The 26,753-nt window shown below is 38.0% G+C and overlaps 1 protein-coding gene across 3 annotated transcripts in view; it reads right to left on the reverse strand.

The window, feature by feature from the left end:
* LOC113106222 (neural-cadherin) overlaps nt 1-26,753 on the reverse strand; it is a 300,806-nt gene that overhangs the window by 230,226 nt on the left and 43,827 nt on the right. Inside the window, exon 1 of one of the 3 annotated variants that reach the window (XM_026267912.1) lies at nt 2,973-4,135. The exons of the other annotated variants lie outside the window; for them this stretch is intronic. Within the exon in view, the coding sequence (XP_026123697.1) occupies nt 2,973-3,954 (982 nt within the window). The 5' untranslated portion in view covers nt 3,955-4,135. Of the gene's footprint in view, nt 1-2,972; nt 4,136-26,753 lie in introns of those variants that run through there. 3 annotated transcript variants of the gene reach the window in all.

Here is a 26,753-nt window from a genome sequence, read left to right on the forward strand (position 1 = left end):
GCAAGTAAAAACTTAATGTTTATTGTAATTATTTAGTATCATGTGTTCTACACAGATGGTGTTTTGGCTTTGTGTGTATTGGAGTTATGAACAGGCCACTTATGATTGTTATCTGCTAAAACACCTGTATCATCATGGTAGCACTAGCCTAAATACATTTTAAAGAACAGATCTGATTTAGTAGATAAGTATATAAACATTACATCACTTTATTAATGATCTGGCAAAATTAGTTAAAATATTGTTTAATGTTTCAAGTATTTTATATATATAAACAGGGTTTTATGAAGGTAAATTTAAGACAATTTTAAGAATTTTAAGATGAAAACAGTAAAAACAGGGAAAATATGTCAATATATGGTATTAATGTACATTTAAGCAGTGAGTTCTATTAGCAACCATTTGAAAATACAACACATTTTTATCACACTGCAAAAATGTAAAGGCCATCCTTGTTACGTGTTGTCATTTTCATGTTTCAATACTCATTTGTATGAAACTGATTAAAATTAAGTTGAGTTTACAACTAAAACAAGAACAAATCTGCCAGAAACAACTAAATTCAAATGTGGAAGAAAAAAAAAAATCTTTACATTGCTTATATAACAAGACTTTAAGTGTCTTTATTTTGCATCCCAAGTAAATACATCTTGATATTTAAGGATGTGTAGATATTTAAACTGAAAAAACAAGACAAAACTGCATGAAGCTTCTTTGCAGTGCATGTAACACAAAATGTTATATGACTTTATGAATTTAAGACTTTCTGCTCCAATTTAAGACTTTCTCTCTCATAAAAACTTAGGAGAGACGTTGGTTCAAATCAATTCAATATTTAAATATTTGCTTCAATCACCATCGTGTTAGGTCAGACACAACAAAAAGCATTCTTTTTAAAAGGTACTATGTACATTGATCCAGTTAGCACAGAAAAGCGAGACAAAAGAGAAAAGTACAGACAAGAGAAGGAGATGAACGTTGTTAACATTCAGCGATCTTGACAGCAGCATGAGATAATGAAGACACTCTACATTCACCTCCAGACATTGTCACTTCCTTGATTGTTCTGGAGGAAAATGTTGAGCACCCAGTGCATTTAGATTGTTTTGGTCTTCTCTATGTATTAATCATTGAACACCTAGAGGAGATCAAAGTATAGCTTTGAGATTTTAAAGTTGCCTCGGAGGCTGTCATCAATTGCTCTGCAAGGTTTTGGATCTTTAATTATTTTTTTTATATTTTTTGCAGCGTATATGCCTAGAGATTTGGGATGATATACTCTCACTTTGTGACTGGATTTTGCATTTTAATTTCAATAATGAATGATGTTCAGCTAATTCAAAAGAGAATTTTGACTTCATTCTCTTAGGAGAAGTTTGATGGAGGTGGGGGGGGGGGTGCAATATCCAAAGCTAAAGAAGAGGAAAGATCAATAATATCTTTAATACACACACACACAAAATACTAATGATAAAAATAAAAAAAATAAAAAAATCCCCATATTTTAAATAAATGTGGTTACCTGAAAGCTCATTACTTCCAAAGAGCCACAGGCAAATGTGAGGTCAGCAGACGTTCTTCTCTCTCCTAATTAAAACCAGCTGTTTGGCCTCATTGTTTGTGCTAAGCTTTCACAGAGGGCCGCACACAGCACAACATTCACAGACCTGCAAACATCCCCACACGCACAAACAAGCACCCTTGAACATATGCTGGAAACACAAGGAAGAAAAGAAAAAAAAAATAGCAGTGGCTCCAGAGCCGCAGGTCCAGCAAGCCGAAAGTCCCTGATTAACAAACCAACACTAATTAAATCACAGACTGCTAAATCATGTCCGGTCAACTGCTCAAATATGAGCACATTCCACTAAACGCCTCATCTTCCCGGCAGTTTCCTCTAACTGCACTGCCAGTCTTAAATCCCCAAAATGAGAAAGTGAATGAGATGGGATTACATAGCTAATGCAAGCAGATGAAAGAAAGTAGAGCACAATCTCCAACTCAAAAAGGATTAAATCACCACGGATTCGTGCCAAAAGTCAGCTTGATGTGCAGGGTTCACCTGCAATGCAAAGGATGCAATTACAGTTGAATACAGAAGCATGATATGATTCTGTAAAAGGGCCTATGTGAGCACCTTATATACAAAATTCCCTAATTTTCTCCCTCACAAACACACACACACACACACACAAAGACTTAAAATGCTGAGCACTGACTGAATAACCTGTTTAAATGGAGAGAAATTATTTAAAGCCCAAGGTATGAGGGAAGAAAATAATAATGTGATGAACAAAGCAATATGCTCAACCCCTCAAACTTGAGCTTTATTGTAAAACTGCTGCCGACCTGCAGTGATAAGTGCAAGGCACGATTTTCTTTACAACTTTGAATTTAAACACCATTTAAGAAAATCCAGTTAAATTCTCACAAAATTGAGTAGAAAATACCAAAATTATAGTCACGAGGCAAAAAGATGCAAAGATGCTGTCAATGTTGAATTCTAAAGCATTTGTATACTTCCCGGCAAATCCTACTAATGCCAAAGTTTACAGTATACAAATTAAATGATCATATTGTGTTAAGTTTCTGCATTTGTCACCCAGGTGTGTATGCATATATTTCAGCATCGCAATGCAATCAAACGCTTTCGTTCATGCCGCAGCGCAGCCATGGTTTCACCTGCGCCTTGACTTGTGTCAATCGCTAGCGTTTACTGCGAGTGATAATTAAACTTCGATTCCTGTGAACTCTGTGCATCTGTAATGAGGGAAGCTGCATATGACCTGCTCAGTCTGAGGGAAGAGTGGGAGGATTTGGGTGCGTGAGGCGCGCGTCATGTTTTTGGGGGGTGTTCAGGTGAAATCTGCCAGCACGCGCTGGAGACAGTGTCACGCACTGAACAGGTGGGAAAGGGACCGGGGCACATAGCCGTATTGTAGAGATATTTGGATTAGTCACGGAGCACTCACCTCGCTTATCTTGTACTTTTACAGTTATCTCCACTAGCGGCTGCGTCTCTCGGTCGAGCCGCCTTGATATAACCAAATCTCCGCTGTCCCGACTCACGGTGACCGGAGAGTTATCCGCGTCCGGGTGAATCAGCTCAAAACTGGCGGACTGAAACCTCACCGGGTGTAGATTCATTATGACGGAGCCGATACTCGCGTCTTCGGACACGGTGATAAGCACCGGCTCCGGCACGGAGCGGGACTTTCTCGAGAGTCCGTTATCGATCTGAGGAAGGGCTGGCCATTGGCGCGGACTGATCTCTACATCCATATTCTGACTGGTCCGAGCGGGCCAGCCGTGGTCTCGCGCAAACACGCTGAACTTTATGGGCTGCGCGAGACCCAGAATCGAGTCCACGAGGAGGATGTCGCCGGTTTTGGGCACCACGTAGAAACTGCCGTTTCTAGGGAGCGCGTAGTATATGAGCTCGGCGTTTTTGCCGCTGTCAATGTCCTCCGCTTTCACAGTATACACCACCGACCTCAGGGCCGTGGCGTCGTCCAAAGTTATTTTGACGTCTGCGTGTTGGAAAGTGGGCTCGTGGTCGTTCGTGTCGAGCACGTCCACTTTAACTGAAGCAACTTCGGCCACGACGCGCTCGGCTGAAGCGCAGCTCTGACAGCACAGCGCCAGACTGAGGAGATACTCCGCGCGCTCCTCTCGATCGAGAACGTTAGATGTTTTCAGCAATATGTGTCCTCGCTTGTGGTGCGCGAAGACGTGAAAATCTTCACTCCTGTCCCCCAGGAGTTTCAGGTGCATCCCGGACTTGGAGCACCATCGCTGCGGATCGATGCGCTTCACCGGGATACTCAGTCCATTCACTTTTGAACCAGGTGGAGAGTTCTCAAACACATGCCCGTGGAAGAAAGGTATTCGTTCGTCGGTCTTATTTCCCAGCACAAAAGTCACACAATATGGCAACAAAATAGTCCAAAACATGATTGCAAGTTTACACCACTCTTCCTTTTCTCAAGCGATAGTGTACATGTTACGTTAATTCGCTCCTCGTTCGGTGAACGGCGATTCTCCAGAGTCTGAGCTGTGCAACTTTCCCTCCGTCGTCTCGCGCTTCAGCAACGATCTGCTCGGGCGCGCGCTTGAGCTCGCGGAGTTTCAGAGAGCAGCACTACTGTGATGGACAGCGCCACGCGCGAGGGGCGGGGCTCTGGACAAGACAGGGATTCCTCTAGGGAACTCTTTCCTATAGGATTAAGTATTTATTTGGTTTAAACAACTTGTGTGTGTGTGTGTGTGTGTGTATTGGGGGGAGTAAAAACAGGAAAGTAGAATAATCCTGGTCAATGACAAATTCTTATTTGACTTTCATAACGTTAATCTGCACTACAGTACTTTAGGACACACTGACCGAATTTATGCTCCTCATTTGTATAATGTGTGTCAACCTTCAAATCACTATTGAGAAGGCACATACAGGTTGATCGCAATATATAACTTGCATTGCGATATAATGTTAGATGTTTTAGTTTATTTCAGACCAAACAAGTTATGTAATTCACCTAAATTATAAATCCTCCAGTATGCAGGAACATTCAATGCCACTGCTCAAGTGTTGTACTGTAAGTGTGGTTTAGATAGACTGAACAATCTGTGACATTAAAGGCGATGGGGGGAAAAACTACACAAACTAAGAAAATATGTGAGGAACGTGAGCAAATGTTAAGTCCATTCAAATCAATTTAAAAAAACACTATTCAAATATTGTTTTAATGCAGGTTTACATAAATCATGCTTCTGAACCTTCAGTGGATAAACCAAAAGCAAGTATGCGACAGAAAAAAAAGGTAAAAAAGGACTTGAAATGGGTTGTTTGTTGACATATTTTGTCTTGCATATCATAGTTCACATATCAATAAATTTATTCAGTAAATATATGACCAACATTAAACATATGGATGAACTAGATACAGTATATAAGACTGGGTGCGTACATTTAATAAATAATGCTCCCCCATCTTTTTTTTCTTTTCTTTTTTTTTCTTTTGCACTCTTGCTTTTTGGTTTATACGCTGAAGGGTCAAAAGCATGATTTCTGTAATGCTGCATTGAAACCATATTTGTAGTGCTTTTTACAATTTAATTGAAATCATTTGACGTTTCTTCACATTCTGTATTATCTGAACATGATACTACATGAAACAGTTGGAAAACCAAATAATTTTTAAATGCAGTCTTGTTCAAATAATAGCCTTGAAATGTAAGCGCAGTGCGCCGCAGGCTGATGCTTTATGCATTTGATTTTAAAAAGACTAAACATGCTGTTAGTTTTAAAATAAATATTTAATTCCACAGCAGTTTTGGCTTTGGTATTGCTATAATTCTAAAATGTGGAAACTCGTAAGGTAAAACAATAAAGCTGAATTTGAGGCCTAATCGACTAACTTATATTAACATATAGAACCTTACTAGACCAACAGTAATGATGAAGAATGGGTGTTGAAGGAACAGTTCATGGAAAAATTAACATTTGCTAAAAATGTACTTACCCTCAGGTCATCCAAGATGTAGATGAGTTTGTTTTTTCATCACACTGTAAAAAATGACTGTGATTTTAACGTTAAAAAAAACTATAAAAATGCTACAGTACAAACCTGTTAAATGGTTAACGGTAATTTCCTGTAAAACAGTAAACTGACATTCCCAGAATGGGAATTTTATGTTTTTTTTTTTGTTTTTTTTTAAATAAGTGTTTCTTTTTATTTCTTATCTGTTATTTTTATAAGAGTTGTATGGTACATATACTGTAATGTTGTTAAATTAATGTTTATTGCATATTTCAGTTTAATGAGTTTCACCATGATCGTGTTTAGTGCTTATGTGCACGTTCTATGTATCCTATTATTTAAAAGCTGCTTGCGATGGTCTTTGTTTCATAATGTGACTTTCTCATCATTTCTCACCTGCTTTTGGTGGTTACCACTGATTTCAGTACTCCAATAAGTTGGTATATTAACATTGAATCAGTTAAATTATGGTATTAAACTGTAAATTTAAGGTAAAACCATTAAACCTAAAACGGTTTACCATATTTTTTACAGCATAATTCTGGCAAACACAGCTGCCATTTTTTTTACCGTATATTTTACAGATTTATTTTTTTTTACAGTGAGAACAGATATGGAGAAATTTAGCATTCATCTTTAACATTACCTGCTCACCAAATGATTTTATAAAGTGAATGGGTGCTGTCAGAAGGAGAGTCCTAATAGCAGATAAAACAACCACAACCAGCTTCTGGCCAAAATATGAGTTTCCTGTTGTGTTTTAACTTCAAAATACATCTAAATGTTTGTTTAGAACTGCTTTGGACTCATTTGCCTGAATATTTATATTTCTCTCCTGATTCAGATGAGACAACTTTTTCAATGAAGGCGGCAAAATTATGGATAGAAGACTGATATATTAGCCAGAAGCGATAGTTTGAAGTTAAGAATGTCTTGTTGATAGATTTATTTTTTACACACATGCAGCTTTTCAAGATGTTGATTTATGGACCGGAGTTGTGTGGATTACTTGTGTATTACTGTGATTTTTTTATCAGCTGTTTGGACTTTCATTCTGATGGCACCCATTCACTGCAGAGAATCCAAGTGATCTAATGCTAAATTTCTCCAAATGTGTTCTGATAACGAAAAAAAACTCATCTAAATCTTGGATGGCCTGAGGCGCGTGAGTAGATTTCCAGCAAATTTTCATTTTGGGGGTCAATTATTCTTTTAAGATTGACTAAAGTTCAGTCGACCAAGATGTAGCTTTATTTTTCTGATGGAGGTAATTAATTCTAAAGAAACAACAGCCCTATGGGAAGTAGTGACCCAATGAAATGATGTTGGTCTCAAATGATATGCCTCATGGGCCCCTCCAGAAACTACAACAACAAGTTTCGGAGGAGCTGTTAATTGCATTGTGCAGCGTCCTTTTTAATACACATTGATTTTTTTCTTCCCTCCCTGCTGCGTTAGGCTAGAGGCGATCTGTCTGCGGTGGTCTGCATTCAAATTTCAATTAGAGATTTATCTCCTCAATTGCTCTGTAATAATATTAACCTGGCTTGACACTAAAGAAGGTGGCTGTTATGAGCTACACAATCCCACAACACGCTTCTCATCAACAACAGACACATGTCCGTCGTGGTGGTTCTAGATAAGCAAAGAAAAACAGCCAGTGGGATCAATGCAAAAACATTCGATTAGAGTTGGAAACATGCCATTTAGACTTCACACCAAAACACAATTTACCAATAGACAGAGCTGTAAATTGCATTTGCACAAATATGGCATGTCAGCAGTGTAGTGTTGGGTCGCTTGACATGCATATCTGCATTTTAATAAACGACTGACGCTCTGAGAAACGACCAGGGAGAAAACCCTAATTTGATGTGGGCTGGATATATAGAAGGAACATTAATACTTTAATAATTTATTTTAATGGGCTAATTAGCTAGTCGCATCCCACTTCATTAAGAGGTTTCACTCGTGACTGAAGTTGGACTTGACTGAGAAGGTTGCTTCACAAAAGATTTTTTACTTAAGTATACCGTTTTGAATATGCTCTGAATATGTCTATACACTATGCTGATGTTGATAAATCACTGTGTGATGGGAATGAAGTTTAATAGCAGGAAAGCAATATGGTCTGCAATGCAGAGATGTCACCAAGGAAAGAGTGAACACTTTAAATTGAGAACATCAAGAGATGTGTCTCTCCAAAGCTGTGCGGAGGAGTATAAAAGAGAGACACGGACACACAGAAAGAGATACTAAGAAAAAAAAAAGGGCTGAAATTTCTTCACAAGTTTTCTTTCTACCTCTCTATCAATGTCACACACTCAGTCACACACAGTCTCTTACACAAACACACACACGCATAAACTGAAAACAGAAAAATGTACTAAAAGAAAAGGGAATGGATTTAACTTTCTATAATTATTCTTGCGGTTTTTGTTTTGTGAGGCTTTTTCCCAGTAATTATCTGCACAGGCTGACTTTTTGGAAACCTTCCCAAAGCTCAGTGAACTGGGAGGGTCAGCATATCTTTTGCACTGTACAGATGTGAGGAACTATATGGTATTTTAATGGTAATGGTCAAGCCTGACAGGTCCACATACTCTGGAGCCTCCAGCGTTCTTCAAGCTGGTTCACTGAACTCCATTATAAGTGGATCACTGAGAAGTCTAACGGTCAAACAAGGGCAAATACAACCACTTCTGTTTTCTGTGAATGCACATGTACTCTTTACTTTCTCTTTATATTTTAAAAGTATATTTAAAAAGTTTGTCCTCTGAAAGACCAAATGTGCATTTAAAACCAGCGGCGGAACGTGTTTTGAAATTGTTTTAATAATCAAGGGAGTGAGTGAAGCACAAGACCCATGAACATATGGGACATAATTTGTGGGCATCATTATGAAATTTCAATATGGCACGCTAACCAAAATGCTGGGAAACACGGAGTGGAGAAGAGCCAAATTATACATTCTTGGCTCCGAAAATCGACATTTCATTTATATATTTTTTTCAAAGAAGCCTCAAATAATTGTTCTGATTTAAACAATACTTTCATGGCACATTACCCTTGACTATCCATGATATTCAATAACATTTGTTCTATTATTGAGGAAGGCTTGTAAAAAAAATGTGTCAAAATGCGTGATAGAGTTTTACGTCTTTGCCCTTGGCTTCAATGGTTTTACAATAACAATTTGGCTTTGAGGCATAAAACCTAATGATCGGGTCTGTCATATTTGCATATGCAGAGAGGTGGGGGTTATTGCTTTCTGTGGGATGGCGGTAACAGCGCATAATTAGAGCGTCTAGCAGTTAGGTTCCTCATCAACAGCAGGGCCTTGACAGCAGAGCAGAGTATTTTCTGTTAATGAGGCTTGTCACCGCTCGCTTTTACCCTCATCTCCTCTTCGTAGCTCACCCAAGACACTCCAGTACGTTGGCTGGGTGTAATCAGCACACAATCATGCTCATTACATCCCTTACCAAAATAAACCTCCTCTAAATGTCCTCATCACTAACATTCCTTACCATTCGGGAGGGGGAACAGTAGAAGCGACAATAAAAAGAAAAGTCTGTAACATCTGTAAGGTCAAGTTAAGAAACAGAACCAGATGTATATATCTTTCTTTATCTATTTTAAGTCTTAAATCCCAGCGTAGGTTTGTGCTGAGATTTTTAACCAGATTCACCAGTCAGGTTTTGTGCCCTCCAGGGAATGATATTTCAAGCCAGACCATCATTCGGTTGGCAGGATCTTGTGGTCAGCTGGTCTCTCATACATATTACTACAGAGGGATTTCTCACTGAAGCAGAAATGCCATACCTGTGTCCTCAGTTCTCTAGGTCTTTATTTGGCTAACAGAAGCACAGGTTTCATACAGCAGGGCTACACTGCCTTCATTGATGGTGGAGACTGAACCTCAAGCAAAACAAACAAAACAAGAGACCCATGATTAAAGAGGAGCGGGCAGAGGTAAGATCAGAGGGTGAGGGACATCAAATTTCCCTGTGTTTATGTGAGGACAGTGCCCATATTTTCATTGCTTCATTTCTTGGACAATGAGCAAAGTGTCTAAATCCTATACACTCTCTTCCCCATTCTTTTTCTGCTGAACTAAAGAGAAGTGGTGCTGAAGTGGAGAGAGACAGAGGAGGTTGCGGATTCCTTATGGAGCTCCCTGCTGGCTGGACAAACAGTGAAGCTCAAGTCTGCTTAGAGTTCAATAGCCAAGATGCAAGGCTGAGCTGTTAGGATGTTTGGCTGAAGGTATCATCAGTCTTTGAAGGATTCAGCTTATTCCCTTACACCCCACAGGATGAGTCACTGAGACATGCATACAAAAAAACTTCTACATACAAAAGATTGGGGAGGTCCAAAATCTGAAAAATACATAAATAAATAAAATAATATATATATATATATATATATATATATATATATATATATATATATATATATATATATATATATATATATATTTGTATTATTATATTATTTATTATTTATTTTATTATAACACTGATGTTCACAAGGCTGCATAAGTGAAAAATACAGTTAAAACAATAATTTTGTTAAATAATATTACAATTTAAAATTGTAATTTTTTTTTTAATATATTTGAAAATGTAATTTATTCCTGTGATGGCAAAAGCTGAATTTTCAGCACCCATTACTTCAGTCTTCAGTGTCACATGATCCTTTCAGAAATCAGTCTGTTTGGCAGTCATATGTATATGTATATGTATTCAGGACTCCGAACCTGAACAGATTGACATGCCCATATTCAGTTATAGTCATAGCGCCACCTATTGGCAACAGGAAGTGACATATTTTACGCTGAGACATACTACTCTATGAAATTTTTTGACATCAATGTCTTTTTTATGGTCAGTCTAATCTAAAGGCCTGTGCAATGTTAAATAATGAAGATCTTGGGTTTTCTTGAAAAGGCGTGTCCATGGGGCCTTGACAAAGTTCAAAGTCTCGCCATGGGAATAAAACTTGTTGTAACTCAGGCATTAAATGTCCGATCTCGCCCAAATTTCACATGTTTGATAAGAGTCCTGGCCTGAACACATCTAAAGGCCAATAGTCCATCGGGTGTGGCAAAATGGCTCTATAGCACCACCTATACAGATTCAACGGAGTGCACCTCGAGCTATGTTTCACGTACATGTACAAAAATTGGTACACACATGTAACACACAAATACCTACAAAAAAGTCTCTTGGTACGAAATCCGAATGCCAACAGGAAGTCGGTTATTTTGAATTTTCACTGCAAAATTGGTGTTGTTTTTGTCATTTTCAGGGGTTGTACTTTAACAAACTCCTCCCAGAGATTTATTCAGATCAACACCAAACTTGGTCAGTGTAATCTAAAGCCCTTTGCTATGTTAAATTTTGAAGGAATTGAGGTTTCGTTAAAGGGCGTATCCATGGCGGCCTGACAAATTTCGATGTTTCGCCATGAAAAAGGAAGTTGCTGTAACTCAGACATACAATGTCCAATCTGCCCCAAACTTCACATGGTAGATAAAACTTCTACCCTTAACAGATCTACATTACCATATTCAGTTATAGTCATAGGGCCACCTATTGGCAACAGGAAGTGACATTTTAAACTGCGACAAACTACTCCTAGAGATTTTATTACATTAATGTATTTTTTTTGTGGTCAGTCTAATCTAAAGGCCTGTGCAGTGTTAAATTGTGGAGATCTTGAATTTTGGTTAAAGGGCGTGTCCATGGCACCATGACAAAATTTGATGTCTCGTCACAGCAAGAGAAGTTGTTGTAAATCAGGCATAAAATGTTCGATCTTCCCCAAACTTCACATGTTCGATAAGAGTCCTGACCTGAACACATCTGAAGGCCAATATTCCATAATAATGATAATGCCACCTGCTGGCAACAGGAAGATTGGCACATATATGGAATATCCTTTGATATATTCCAGTTATATTTATGACTTTAAATGCATATTTCACACCGCTCACCTTTTTACTAAGGCAACTCGCTGGCGGGGAGCCTGGGTGCGAGGGCCCGTTCATCGCTGCTTGCAGCTTTAATTTACATTTGTTTTTGAACTATGTTGATCATGATAAAAGCATTTGTGAGTGTGCAAATCACAAGATCAAGATGATTTTAATTATGTGATCATCAGACATGACTGTGTTTTACTGCAAACAGCTGCAACATTGTATGCATTGGGAGTAGATCTAAATATGATGCTATATTCAACATATTTCACTATTAGTTAATACCGTTGGCCATAACAGTAAAACATAGTCAAAAAAAAAAAAAATCTTATCTTAAGAGACCCACTAATTTAAACAGTGTTAGGGCTAAAATGGCCATTTATTTCTACTTTGACAATTTTTGATGTAAAAACTAGAGCCTGACCGATATATCGGCCGGCCGATATTAGTTATGCTTCTCAAGTCTCATGCTTCACTCATGTTATGAGTGTTGCATAGTTTGCCCACCAGAGGCAGCTCTGCAGCTCCAGAGTTGAAAAAAGCTCCAGAAATCCACTAGCGAAGAAAGCGATCAGCCAAGCTAGCCACTGAGATGAACTGTTTTGACGTTGAGTCTGTCGTTCGTCATGTGAAATGATTTAGTTCATACACTGTATATACAAACGGTGTGGTAGTTCTAGCTAACGGTCCTATCATTATCACTTATAAATATTCTGTAACATCACTTACAGCCGCTAATGCATTGCTATATTAGATTAGCCTCGGAGCTAATACCATGTTTATCAGTGGAAGATTGCGAACGTTAATAAGAGGTCAAACTATAACATTAGCGTTAAACTTATTCTAAATATATCTGCAGTGTTTCCCACATAATGACCGCGTAACTGTGGCAGGGGGGCGCATTTAGTCAATGACTAGAAGTTATGTACAGCGTGCCTCGAAAAAACAACAGCAGTTATGTTATTGAATGAATTCATTAAAAATAGGTCATTGCACTTAAATCAAATCACGATATGGACAAATATCTGTAAATATTAAGCCGGAATAGTCTGTTTAAATATGAATCCTGCATGTTTTGTGTGTATCTGTTAATAAATGGCGCAAATGGCTTCATTCATTAAACACACGGAAGCGCGCATGAAGCTCGCGGTGAATTCAGCGTCTGCTGTCTCACTAAAGAAGCACGTGAACACATGAACAACATCTCCAGAACTGCTCTGACAGTCACTTCATGAGCATTTGACCGTTTTATTTGAGTAGAAGCAGCGTCATATCACATAAACAGAACTGTAAAGGTGGTACGCCAACCCGTCAAAGTTAAAGACTGTTGTTCAGCAGAATGTACATAGCCTATCACTAAAAACTTTTTTTTTAAGTTTTAATCACACAACATTTCTTCCATGTTTTATTTTTTTTTATAGTAAATCCCCTTTGTTTACCAAAAAGTTAAGTACATTTTCAATAATTAAAAGATAAATTAAATTAATGTTTTATGTGTTTAATGTGCATCTCAGAAAAAGCTTTATTTAAAACCCCAACTGAATGGCACTTAAATGCACTTAATTCATCTGTCAACTTTATTGTCATTGTTCACAGTACAAGTACAGACAGAGAAACAATGGGTAATAATTAAATGTTTATTTTTCATGTATGCATTGCATTCTATGCATTTAAAAAATAAAAATAAAAACATTTTTCTAAAAAAGGAAACTTAGTTGTTCATTTTAAGAGGCCCAGGAGTCTTATTTTCTCTTGCATAATTAATATTGCACTTTAATTAAGCAAAAACACATTTTATCCGATTACTTGATTAATTGATGGAATTTTTGGTAGAATACTCGATTACTAAAATATTCGATAGCTACAGCCCTATGTTATTCTAACGCTAATATAGCTTCTTTTTTAGCAGGCCCCTTAAATGCTTGCTATTAACTTGTTTGAAGGTGGTTCTTCTCAAAATTGACAGCGGTGTGTTCATGACGCTAACGTTAACCATTCAACTTCGAGTAGGTGCGTCAGAAATGATTAACCAGAGGGGACATGTAAATAAATGTAAGCTGAACAAGTGCTTTTTTTTTCTTCTTTTTTGCAGATTGTTTCAAAGCAGCTTTACAGACATAACAGGAAAATGTTGTAATATTGTTAAATACAAGTAGGTAATAGGTAATACCTATTGCCTGACAAAAAATATATATATATATATATATATATATATATATATATATATATATATATATATATATATATATGTATATATACACATTTTTGCCTATGTAGGAGATCCCTGTTTATTAGTATTATTATAATTCTAATGATGACATGAGTAATGATACATGGTGATATTATTAATACACATGCTTATTTTTCCTCTGTCTCTCTCTCTGCCCTACAGATGTTTGAAAAATGTGAATGCTGTAGCAGCAAATTGTGGGACTACTTCTGCAAATACTTTAATTTTAGTGTTATAATTTATTTACAGTACACACACAGACTGTTAAAACCAGCTTCAACTGGAAGAAAGTAAAAGTGTTTAAATCTATGTTTAAAATCACTGTAAACTGTTTTTTGATCATTAAAAATGAAATTAAAAAAGAAATGGGTCTAATATCCAGTTTATTTTCAAAATCAAAATATCGGCTTATAAATTGGCTCTTTTCGAGTTAATATCGGCATCGGCCCCCAAAAATCCATATCGGTCGGGCTCTAGTAAAAAGCCAACCAACGTTATAGGCCCATAAACCAAAACCAGCAAGTACAACCCTCAAGATTTATACCATAGTTAATGGAAACGTTCAGATTACATATGCAACCATGATTCCCTGAGAAAGGAAAAAGACACTGTGTCCTCTAGATGTCGCTTTGGGGAATGCCTTCAGTGTGACCGGTGTCTGAATAATATTGGTCGGCAACAGCCTATGACGTCATTACCTGGCGCGATCACAGCATAAAAGGGTGCTGAGAGAACATGCTATCCACTTCTTTGTCTGAAGCTTGCGTCCAAAACATGGCAAGGAAACCAAAGGACACAGTGTCTCATTCCCTTCTCAGGTACCCATGGTTGCATACGACCGGTGTCTGAATAATATTGGTCGGCAACAGCCTATGACGTCATTACCTGGTGAGATCACAGCATAAAAGGGTGCTGAGAGAACATGCTATCCACTTCTTTGTCTGAAGCTTGCGTCCAAAACATGGCAAGGAAACCAAAGGACACAGTGTCTCATTCCCTTCTCAGGTACCCATGGTTGCATATGCAACCTGAGATGTTCCCTTCTGAGGGAACTTCAAACTTTGGGGAACAGTATACCTATGCAGCCATACTGAGGGTAGTGCATGCCATAGATTAAGTACCAACTCAACCATAGCCATTGGAATTGACAAGGATGCATTGACCTAGCTCTCAAGTGAAAAGGAGGACTCACATAATCTGTCCAGGTTTGGGAAGCTCATAAAAGACCCTCCTGCAGTGTGGGGAGCACGGCCATGTCCAGGAAGCAGATTGACCACATATAAGGACATCAGAAATGGAATCCAGCTGAAAATGGGATCACACAGTTCAACAGGGAACAACAGTGTCCCCGCATATTGGCAATTGACCAAGGTCGGGTCAGTGACGGGCCTAACAAATCTGTATTTTTGCATATAGATCTTGGGAGCAGTGCTCTCGGCTCTCAAGCTGAGGCAGGCCCTCAAAGCACAAACTGGGAGCAATAGGCTCATAGCTAAACCATGCAGTGAGGGGATCACTTCTCAGCTTAACCAGAAGGCAGCGCTAGATAAGATGCTCTATGCTATATATCTATAAAGAGCATGGATCCCATTTAACCAGACCCAAAGAGAACCTGTAGAAACAACAGGACTCAACAACCCATTCATGCATACAGAGCTTCTGCTCCTCAGAGCCGAAGCACTCAAGTAGGGTTTATGCAGAAACACATCTCACTCGTACCTCAGGGAACACAGTGTTCTCAAGCCTTCTCTGCGGAGAGGAGATTTACTGGTTCGGCCATAAGGACAGTGTGACAGGAAGATCCTGTGGGCCTAACCATCTATCGAACTGCAGAGTGGAATTAAGAAGTGTAAAGCCACTCAACACCTCAGCAATAGGAGCTCTAGCTCAGTGGACGTGCATGATGGTTGAGAGGATGACTCAAATCTCAGGAGACCCCTCAGGGTGTGACAAGATTAGCATGTCCTGGCCGGGGAAGCTTCTTGAAGCAAACGCCCAGCCAGGGCATCAAGGAGCGCTTCATAAAACATTATACGGCAAAAAATGCTTAACCTGAATGTAGAACCCGCGGGTACTGAGGTTACAGTATCATACTGGGGACCTGATGGCAAGGGAGGCTCTCGTATAAGCCCAGTGACTTAGCTGCATGGTCCAGTAAGTATGAAGCCAAAGATGTAGGGCTATTATATGGCCTGGAACCAGTACCGATGGTTGAGACTAAAACCATATTCTTCAACAGCGAGAGGTTCTGACTTCAGCAGGGGAGGTGCTTGCAGAGGTCCTAACCCTAACACAAAGCCAGAAAAATAGACCGGTCCAAGAAGCACTGCGGAGAAAGCTAGTTAGTGAATGCACATAAATTTAGCAATAGACTAGATTAAATGGATCAAACTCACCAACAACTGCTCCCATGAATGACTCAAACTCACAGATATGATCTCAAGGTGATGTTCAAATAGCGCTTGGATCCGGACCCTAGTAGGTCCAGCATGAAGGATTGCAATGCAAGCGCAGGAAAGGAATCCATGTTCTGCCCATCAACCGCGAATCGTGGCAATGGGCAGACAATTCTCATCACAACTGCAATGTGCAGCATGCATTTAGCTCCTGTCCATGTGCTAGATTACATCAGAAATTTAGCAAGAACAGAGGCCGGTGCCACGAATGCATCACTATTCCTGCGAGAGGTAAATGCTATCTACAAACTTGGGTAAATGGTGAATGTGACGAGTGGGGCGGGGCCGTGAGTCGTGGGAACGGGCGAGGCCAGTGGAGTGATTGGAGAAGAGCGACACCTGCTCGACCCACCGGTCTCGAGTCCCATGGAGGAGATGGAAGGATATAAAACCGGAGCAACGACTGAAGGAGGAGAGAGGACCAGGCCTGGGCTTTTAGTTGTGTTTGCTTTTTATTTGTTTTGTGTTTATTTTTGATTATTAAAGTTTCATTTGTTTGTCCGCCGGTTCCCGCCTCCTTCTTCCCGATGATTATGGAGTTTATATTACTACAGTGAAATACTCAACTCCCCCTGAGTAGTCCAGCAAATGCATCACCATGACCACAAGCCGTCTACTCACACACCACAACACGTGAACCTTGTGAAATTGTGGCTATTAGGGCAAAGCCTCTGGCTAGAGAATTAGCACTCCTAGTCATACTTAGCTTAACGCTAACATGATTAAACAGTCAGTGAAGATGCAGAAGAGAATGACGTTTTCTCCCGGAACCCTTTATACTGTGATCGAGCCAGTTAATGACATCATAGGCTGTCACTGGCCAATGTTATTGTAGTGTTTAGATGTATGTTTCAGACACCGGTCATGAAGGTGTTCCCCAAAGTGAGCTCAAGAGGACACAGTTCGAAGTTCCCTCAGAAGGGAACTAGAATCCGGCTATTAATTAATCATTTGAATTGCACCTTCAGCGCTTTTATAATTGCTAGCTTCACGTACGAACTGAATGGAGCAGTTATCAGCACAATATGACTGAAGTACAGTTCAGAAGTGGCGTGTGGTTCACCGTATACTCTGCATGAGTTCATCTGCGCTCGAGAAGTGTGGTGAGATTTGCGTGAGCCATTCCTATTGCAAAGCTGATGGTTAAATATGCAATTAATTAGAGAAACAGACACTTAAAAAACGTCATGGAGAAAGTTGAATAGTATCTGAAAAAGGCAAATAAACTAAAAGACTGATGAAAAGAGGTGAAGGCAGTCTTGAACCAGTCCTGTTATGATCTTCTTTAAATTACTCATGACCACCTTTAAGATAATTTTTTCACATTTTATTGTAGGCTTATTTATTGTGTGAAATTTGGTCTTTAAATTGATATTAGATAATCTGTTAAGGGAACAGATTTTTCCCTATAGATTTATTTTACAACTGTGGCATCTTGAAGCTATTTGTTCCAGTTGCAGGCGGTTGTTCATTCATAAATGCTACATTAATTAATTAAAAAATAAAGTCATTATTGGCTTGGTAATGATTTATAGGCTAGTCTTATTATAAAAAATGCTACAGTTAAGAACTATGGTACAAGGACTTCAGATATTGCAAAAGATGGCATAGATTAAATCATTAAGAGCTTGATTAACTTTTAAAGAGTAATAATTTAACAATAGCTATATAAGAAAACGTTAAGATAGATTGACTTCCCATGGCATGTTGAATGAGAACATTTTCAAATTATAGTCTAAGTGCCTAAATATGTACATACAGTGCATACACTATACAAACACTATAATAGATACATATACTATGCAAACAAGTAATTGGTTGATATGATGTTACTTTTTCGCAGTTATATCAACCAGCTTTGCATAGATGATAGCACAAAAGATCATTTCACAAAAATAAAAATATAAGCAAACAAACAAATAAATAAACCTTATGAATGAGCATGACCCAGGACTCTACTAAAACAGTTCACACTTCACAGGGTGCTGTTGTTTATGGAATTATAAACTAAAAAAAAAAAAAAAGTTTTCAAATAAAGCATCAGTGCAGTCCTAGTTCAAATTCAATAAAGCCAGTCAGAACTACCCGCAGTAAGCAAGGCTGATGGAGTTTAGTGAAGAGTAAGATAGAACCGTTTAAAAATTCCATTCCAAATGAGGATGTATTAGGATTGCCATTATGTAACCTTTCCTTTACTAAGTCATATCTATAAAGAAAATGAAAAATAATATAATAAATTAAATAATAATAAAATAGAAATACAACAGCAGATACAAGTCAATTGTATGTATATGAAGAGATTCCACCAAAAGGTCATCTTCATCACTCAGCATTCTGTTATGAAGCAGAGTGATGAGGTCTCAAGCCATTCATCTATGAGTAGAAGAGCTTTAAGCAGTCTAAGTGTGAGCATCAGAGTAGGGATGATGAGCCCTTCCACTTAGGCCTAATGATGGAAGATTAAGCCTTGATTAATCATTGATCTCTATATCCCTCTCTCCTTAAGATAGAAGGATATAGAGATCCTTAAAGGCCCATGTCCCCCTTGGGCTGTGCTCATTACAAGGCACTATCAGGAGTGCACGCTTGCCTTATATCATGAGTCTCGCCTCGTGCATAATCTCTCTCCTCTTCATCCATTGGCTAAATGAGATTAAATTGCATTCACAATGGAGTTTTATATAGAAAACATTAGAAAGAACAGATGAGTCAGTTAAACCTATGACTGTTCATTTGCCGAAAGTTCAAGGCCATAAAAATTGTAAGGGTTTCCAACCTTTTTTGTTTTAACGTCATGTCAAAAAAGTGGTTAATTAGGGGCATCACACAGTGTTGTAATTAAGGCTTTTTTTATTGTTGTTGTTGTTTTTTATGTTTTTTTTTTTTTAAGCATAATGAAAGATTAGTTCATACTTGTTGTTAGGACAACAAATTTGTTATTTTAGTTGAGTGACCAAAAACAGTTATAAGTCAGGTGAACGAAGTAAAGAAAAAAAATAATTATATATCCTCCAGGACTGATAAATAACAAGTGTCATGAATGCAAGCAAACTACTGTATGTATGCATGTTACGAATTAATGATCCTTGTGTCAATTAGCATGCAGCAGTCAGCTGTCAAAACCTGTTTGTGTGAGAGGTGCCCTGACTACAGACCTAATGAATGTAAGCTACATTCATTAACTCGGTTGTTTTACAGATCTTTATGTGGACTTTGGCTTAGATATAAACTGAACCGCAGGGCTATTCATTCCAATTACAGTGACAGTCAGTGTTTTAGGACCCCAAAGTGGTTGAACTGTCAACACAATCTCAAAGTAATTGCTTTCAGGTGAACAAGTGTCACATCCCATGTTTGAAGGACAAATGTAATAAAAAACCAAGTTGGGTTGATGGCAGGATTCCATTTTCAACCTTTGCGTGTGTAAATCTGAGAGTCTCCCCCTCTGTTTGTGTACAATTGTCGGAGTGGCGGAGGGAAGGACGGGTGTTATCGTGGCCTCTCAGATGTTTTGTTTAATGCTCGGTGAGCCCAACATACAAAGAGAAGGGGTGTGGTGGCGGACACCTTCCAGAGATGGCAGCTTTGCGTGAGGGGAATCAAAGCTTCACCGTCACTTTTTATCTGCCCATGCCACCTGGTTGGCGGGAGAGGCGCACACGGCGTGCCTCCAGCTGTTAGCCCTTAGGAAAAATCTGAGGGAGGAGGATTTTAGCAATGGATCATCTATCGGTGAGCTAGATGGTGGAGTATCCCTCCACTGAGAGCAGATGGTTAGCACAGAGAATAGAGGGAATAAGAGATTGATGGGAGAAATGGAGAGTGTGAGTTTTTGTGCTGTAGTGATTTTTCTGATGGACACCTGGGGAGAAGGGATGAAAGTCCTGCTGTGTGTGTAGAGTGAGAGAATAAAAAGAGAAGAGAAAAAAAGACAAAGATGAATGGGGGTGGGTGGTTTTGCTCTAAATAGCATAAAATCTAATGAAAAGTTGATCTTATAATTGAGGAGAAACAGAAATGGAGTAAAAGTGCTCAGGCATCTCATCTGCATCTCAGACACTGAGTAACTGATAGTGGGAAATCACTACTGCAGAGGGTTCAAGATCATAGAGAAGTTGAGCTTATTAGCCAATTTCAACAGGTAGAACTAGAGATGAGGCAAACTTGGAGTAATGGATTGCTTGCAATGGTGTTTTAAATAATCAGGATATATATATATATATATATATATATATATATATATATATATATATATATATATATATATATATATATATATATATATATTCCGAGATTGTTTACTTCATTCATCTTGAAACTTGATCATTAGAGCATTATTAAGAAAGGCGATTTGTAAAGAATAAAAAAAAAAAACCTTTATACTCTCTTTTTTTGTTGGTCAAGCTGGACTATGATTGATTCACGCGAAGATAAACGCATTTATGTAGATCAGGGGTGCATTCCCTTCAAAAACAAATGTAATCCACTGCATCTTCAGCAGCTCAGATGTCGAGAGTAAATGACGACTGCTATATTCATTATTACATTTGACAACAAAACACCTCAATCGCTTAGGAGGCATTCTTGTCTACATCTGCTCCAGCGTCAAAACAATAGCGAACTGATCTCAGCTCACTCAGGTCGGGTCTAAGGTAAGACACAAGTCCATACTGTCAATCAAACTATCATAGGAGGGGCTTGTCTGTGTGACATCACAAAGACAGGCATCTGAGATTGGCTCAATTTGAGAAAGGGCTAAAGATTTTAGTAGATAAAAAAATAAAATAAAAAAAAAAACAACAAAAAAACACTGGGTGTTTTTATTTTATCATTATAGTGTGGTTGTGGAAACACACTGCCAACACACATTTCGGTTCAAACTACAAGTAAAAGTGCATGTAGCATCCAATGACCCCTTGAAAGCTTGTGACTCGTGACTGGAAAAAAAAAAAAAATATTTTGCTGCATGTTAACTTCACGGATCTATTCTGTTTCTAATATAAAACAGTGCCATTTCTCAGTCGATAATCAATCGATCAATCAATCAATCAATCAAATCAAAACTGGATTAACGGCTGCTGGAATTTCATCTGTTCATCACAGGAATAAATTATTATTTAACAATTATTTTAAATTATAACATAAATTCAGAATATTACGGTTTACCTGGATTTTTCGTCATATAAAGCAGCCTCTGTGTGCTGCTTTCTTTCGAAAACATTTTTCTAAATCTTTTGAATGGCAGTGTATATTTATATCTCAGAGGCGGAACTGCAGAAGAGAAAAAAAGAAGAAGAAGGAGTGTGAGGAAAACCAGAGGGTAATGAAAAGACAGAGTTATAAGGACAGGATGTACACTTTGTCTGGTGTCAGGGGGTGTTAGGGGAAGGCACAGTTAATGGGATAATGCTTGTGTATGTGTGTGTTAGAGCCGGCCATGCAGAGTGATTTTGCAAAACAGCTCCTCAGAGGGACAGATAAAGAGTGAGAGGGAGGAGTGGGGGGGTACATAAGAGCCATCTAAAGAGTGGATGGTGTAATGAGGAGGAGAGGGAGAGATGGCCCAGAGGATGTGCAGGGATATTTTACTCAGCTCTTGTGCTTTGTAATGGCTGGCAGAGGATAATGAAATATATGAACATCCAGACAGGTGTTTGTGAGTCATAGATGTTTTTTTTTTTTTCTTCAAACAGATATTTTATAAATACTCTGTGCAGTAAATATATTAGCGAAATGGCAGCTGTGTTCAGTTGCGAGTATCTGGTATTGTGCAGCACACTGAGCCAGTATTTTCATATTTGCACAATGCACACACACCCACAGAGATCTTCTATCCTATGTGGCTCAGCTTTATTACAGCGGCTGGATTGCGCTTTTTTCCAAATCCCCCCTTATTTATTATTTTACTCTTTATGAAAAGAGCAATAATCTGTTTCACCACAATATGAGAGTGGGTCGTATCCTGACCCAGGGCTTCAGGACCCAGGGTTGCATGCTGCCCTGGTGAACAGGAGCATCACTGAGAGCACGGCTTATGTATGGTATCAGTGTTCGAGAGAAGGATATGAGTTGGGGGAAAAAAAGCGAGAGTATTTTTCTAATGACAGTGTGGCCCAATCACATCAGGCCATTGTCTGATGAGCATGACTGCTCTCAAAGCCCAAGCCTTGATTATCACGAGGGCAAGACAGAGCAGAGCGTTATTAGAGAACTAATCAACAACAGTGCAGCCTGTGTGTGTGTGTTTAATAGTAATGAGAACGGAACTAGGTGCTTTGACATGGAGATTATTGAGTATTAGCATGAGCAAAGAATAGTGCATGGAATTGTAATGACTGAACTTGCTGCAGAGGTGTGAAGGCATAACACGCATACATTGGAGAGGAAAGACTGTATTAGGTTGTGGTAATGAAATACATGTCCCATAAAGCTTCTGTCGGCTTAGTTTAATGAAAGAAAGCATGGTCGTTTAGTGATCATATTTGGTCTTGTGCGGAGGTATGATGAGCTAAATGCTTAATGATTTTCAATCATGTACATTAATAATTTTCTTCTAAAAGCTCAGGATATACAAGAGTGCTTTTTCATTTCGACTGAACAAGCGTTTGAACTATAACATTTACTCACTCTGTTTATTTCTGATACTTGAATGCTTTTAAATCATAAGATGTTTCAAAGGAAAAGTTCACTCAAAAATGAAAATGCATGCAGTTCCAGACATGACGTACTTTCTTCTGATATAAAAAATAAATAAATAAAAAAATCAGAAGTGGCAGGCTTTTATAATGTTAAAATCATTTCTATATCAAATAAATGCTGTTCTTTTGAAATTTCTATTTATCAAAGAGTCCTGAAAAAAAATAATAATAATAATCAGTTTCCACAAAAAAAAAAAAAAAAAAGTTTTCAAAAATGTCTTTCAAAAAAGCACAAGTAATGTTAAACATAAAACATTCTCAAATAATGAGTAATTGATGACAGTGTTTTCAGGTTTTGGGTGAATTTACCCTTTAAATGATGTGAATTTGATCAGAATGGGCTCGTTTCAGGCGATTCTGTTTTTTTTTTTTTTTTTGCCCATTCCTCCCCAAGTATAGAAAATGACCCATCTCAATTTTAATTGCAGAGTACAGTGTTATTTTGGATTTTATAGCTATATTCAAACACCAATCAGCATTTCAGACCGCTTAATGAGAAAACCCTTATAAAGATATTTATTCTCAGAGAGTGTACATCAGATCAAAATAAACAATGCCATATGCTTTTTAAATATTATTGCATACTGAAGTACTACACAACCTCTCACAATATGATGGTGTAGTAAGGCCTGTCATTTCAGATTAAATAAATGCCATGCTGTTTATTGTGAGTGTTTGCTGGAGGGGAAATCCATTCTGGATCTGGTTATTTGTTTGCGGATGTTTGTTTTTCAGACTCAGCAGGGTTAAAACATTGTGACCTGGGTGGTTTAGATCTTATTATACAGCCTGGGATTTGCTGTAGTGGCAGTTGAAGTGGATTTGGTCAATAAATGGTGGATCAGGGAGTTTTTTCAAACCAATGTTAATACACAAGGCTCTTGTCTTGCCGTTTTACAAAGTGATACAAGCGAGACCACTGGAGATTCCGACACTCCAGAAAAACAGACGCTTGTTCCTTTTTACATTTCACAGGCTGCTGTTTTCTGCTTAATAGGGGTGAACTTGTTTGTCTCAGGTCAAAAGCTTTTATTTTAGGAATGGTAATTGTCAAAGAGAACCGCAATAAATGCAGCGACCCAAAGAATTTACACTCTTATTTGGGTCAGATCTTTAATTTTATAGTAATTTTACCAAATACAATATATATATATATATATATATATATATATATATATATATATATATATATATAACCTAAGCCAAAGTTGGAGTAATTCATACAGATTGCAAGTGAGAATAAGGAGAGAGAATAATATGATCGTTTTACAAATAGCAGCTGCTTACACATTTTCTGCAATGTATTTGCAGTTGCTGTTGCAAATGCTTGTTTCACACATTAATAACTCATCAGTCTGGAGTGTTTCCCTTGCTAGTGCATTTTAGTAGTGTGGGCATATGGCCATGATTTAGTTTGACAGACTGACACATGTTATATCAGTTAAAACAGAATGTACAGGGTTTGATCTTTTTAAAATATGCATAGGCTTTACTTTATATTAGTTTAAGAGGCCTATGTGCAACCTTGCTTTAACAACCCTGAACATGACAATAGGCACTGAAGCAAAGGAAATGTCAGGATGGAATTTGCATAAAGCAGTCATACTTGGGGAAAATTCTGGATATAATAAGGGGGCAGGTATTTTATATCCATTATGCATGAAATCAGGATGCTTCCATTGCCTCACAGGACATGAATGAGAAACAGCACAAGGCAGACTGTTTAGACAAACCAAAACAACAAGACCCTGAAATGATTACTGAAAACATTCATATGAATATAATTGGCTGGGATTTATGATGTACAGTAGCTAGAACTAAAATATTTGCATAGAACTTTTAAAATGAGACATAAGGCTAATTGCGTTGAACTAAAATCAGTTTACTGGGAACTTATGAAGAAATTAACAATTACAGAATCTCATACCTGATATCTTCTAATGTGTGAGAGACTACAGGTTGAGGACTTCTATAAATGCTCAAAAACTCCTCTGTTGACTTATCTCTGTGTCTTGCTATCAGTTTTGACCCAGGTGCACACAGGTTCTCTAAATGACACCCATATCTGCAAATTTTGGGTCACGGAGTCTCTAGTCTGCAGTTGAAATTAATAGAAATAACAGAACGGGGAGGAAAAACAACCCATATCTTCCCTTTACCAAGACTGAGGAGGTCATCAGGGCCTCTGATCCACTGGAAGCTGTAAAGTATAAAAACGCAACTCAGAGAACTAATCCTTGGGTAGAGATAGACAGGATGCAGAAATACAAATACTGTATAGCACAGAACTAAGACTTACAAAGCAATGTGTCATTTAAACTTTGGTAGTTTGTAATAAAATGAATAAATGCATGAATGAATAAATGCAATAATTAATGTAGAGCATATTTTATGTGTGAGCAGCTGAATTACTGTCCATTCACTGCTGCAAAGGGACATTGCATCTCACATAACACACACTGATATATCTGGAGCACATAACCTGTCAGTGCCAACACACTCTCATCAGGAAATATCACTCTAGCATGATTAATCCTGCATCGCCAAAACATCTCTTTTATAACAGTTTAACAACTTTCTAATGTAGAAAATCTGCCATCATTTAAACAATTTAATCATTTAAATATTGTTTACCATGAAACACAAAAGCAGCACCACAAGATTTACCAAAATAATAAATTCTACAAGTCTTCAGAATCCATATGCTACCCTGTGTAAAAAATACCGTAGTTTATTCTTTATGCACATAATCTTTATCATCCTCCATCACACTCAAATCTTGTCATTCGGACTCATTTGAAACCCACTGTAAGTGTTATGACAATTATCTCATATGGCATTAGATTCCTCAGGAGTCTTGTCAATAATTGCAACAAGACAAAGTTTGAATGTATCTTTCTGAATGTGACATGACTTGCCTTAACTGAGGGGATCAAGGGAAGCTGCTCAGCGATTAACAGATTAAATTTACCTCTTCCTCATGCAAAGCTATGTATACCTTCAGAGCACTTGGAATGTACAGTAGAACATTCAACATGAATCACTGGACAACTCACTACTCACATTAATCATTGGATAAATTTACTGGCTATATATACACTACATTTTTTAAATTATACTTTTCAGCAAGAATCCATTAAACTGATTAAAGATGAAAGAAACGTACATTTGTATAAAAAAATATAATATATGCTGTTTTAATGAAATATTAAATCAACAATCTTGACAAAAAAATAATCTTTAATGTTTTCCACAAACATATGAAGCAGCTACTGTTTTTTTGAGCATCAAATTGTCAGATTGTAAGTTGGTCAGGAAAAAAAGTCACTACAATGAAATTTCCATCATGAAACAGAGTTGACTTGTCAGTGAATGTACTGTCTTACAGTCTACCTCTGAAGGTAGTGTAATTGTGTGGAGCTCTGACTATGTGGACGATTGACACTGCTCTGTGACTAACACAAGCCTGAAGGAGCATGCAGTACCACACATTACTAGCAGAACTACACTTACTCTGTAGTCTTTTTCCTTCTGGTATCTCATCTAATAAATACACTCTTCTGAGCAGCTGCTGTTTATGCCCCTCTGACAAACAAGAGAACATGCAAGAGCTACAGAAATGAATTGACTTTCCCCCATTCCTCCCTGTTTGCTTCAACAAAAAGATTAGAAGATTATCCTGTTTATAATGCCAGCTTGTCAGGACTGAGGGAGGGAGAGGAGCGAAGCGAAGTGTGTGGAATGGCAAGACATCAAAATCTTGTAGCTAGAGGTTGGGGGTGTGGCTCAAGGCCTTTTCCAGCTGTCCTCAGGGGTGGAATAATTAGGAGAGGAGGATTAGCTTCAAGA

The sequence above is a fragment of the Carassius auratus genome, chromosome 7 (assembly GCF_003368295.1).
Source record: "Carassius auratus strain Wakin chromosome 7, ASM336829v1, whole genome shotgun sequence".
Classification (NCBI taxonomy): domain Eukaryota; kingdom Metazoa; phylum Chordata; class Actinopteri; order Cypriniformes; family Cyprinidae; genus Carassius; species Carassius auratus.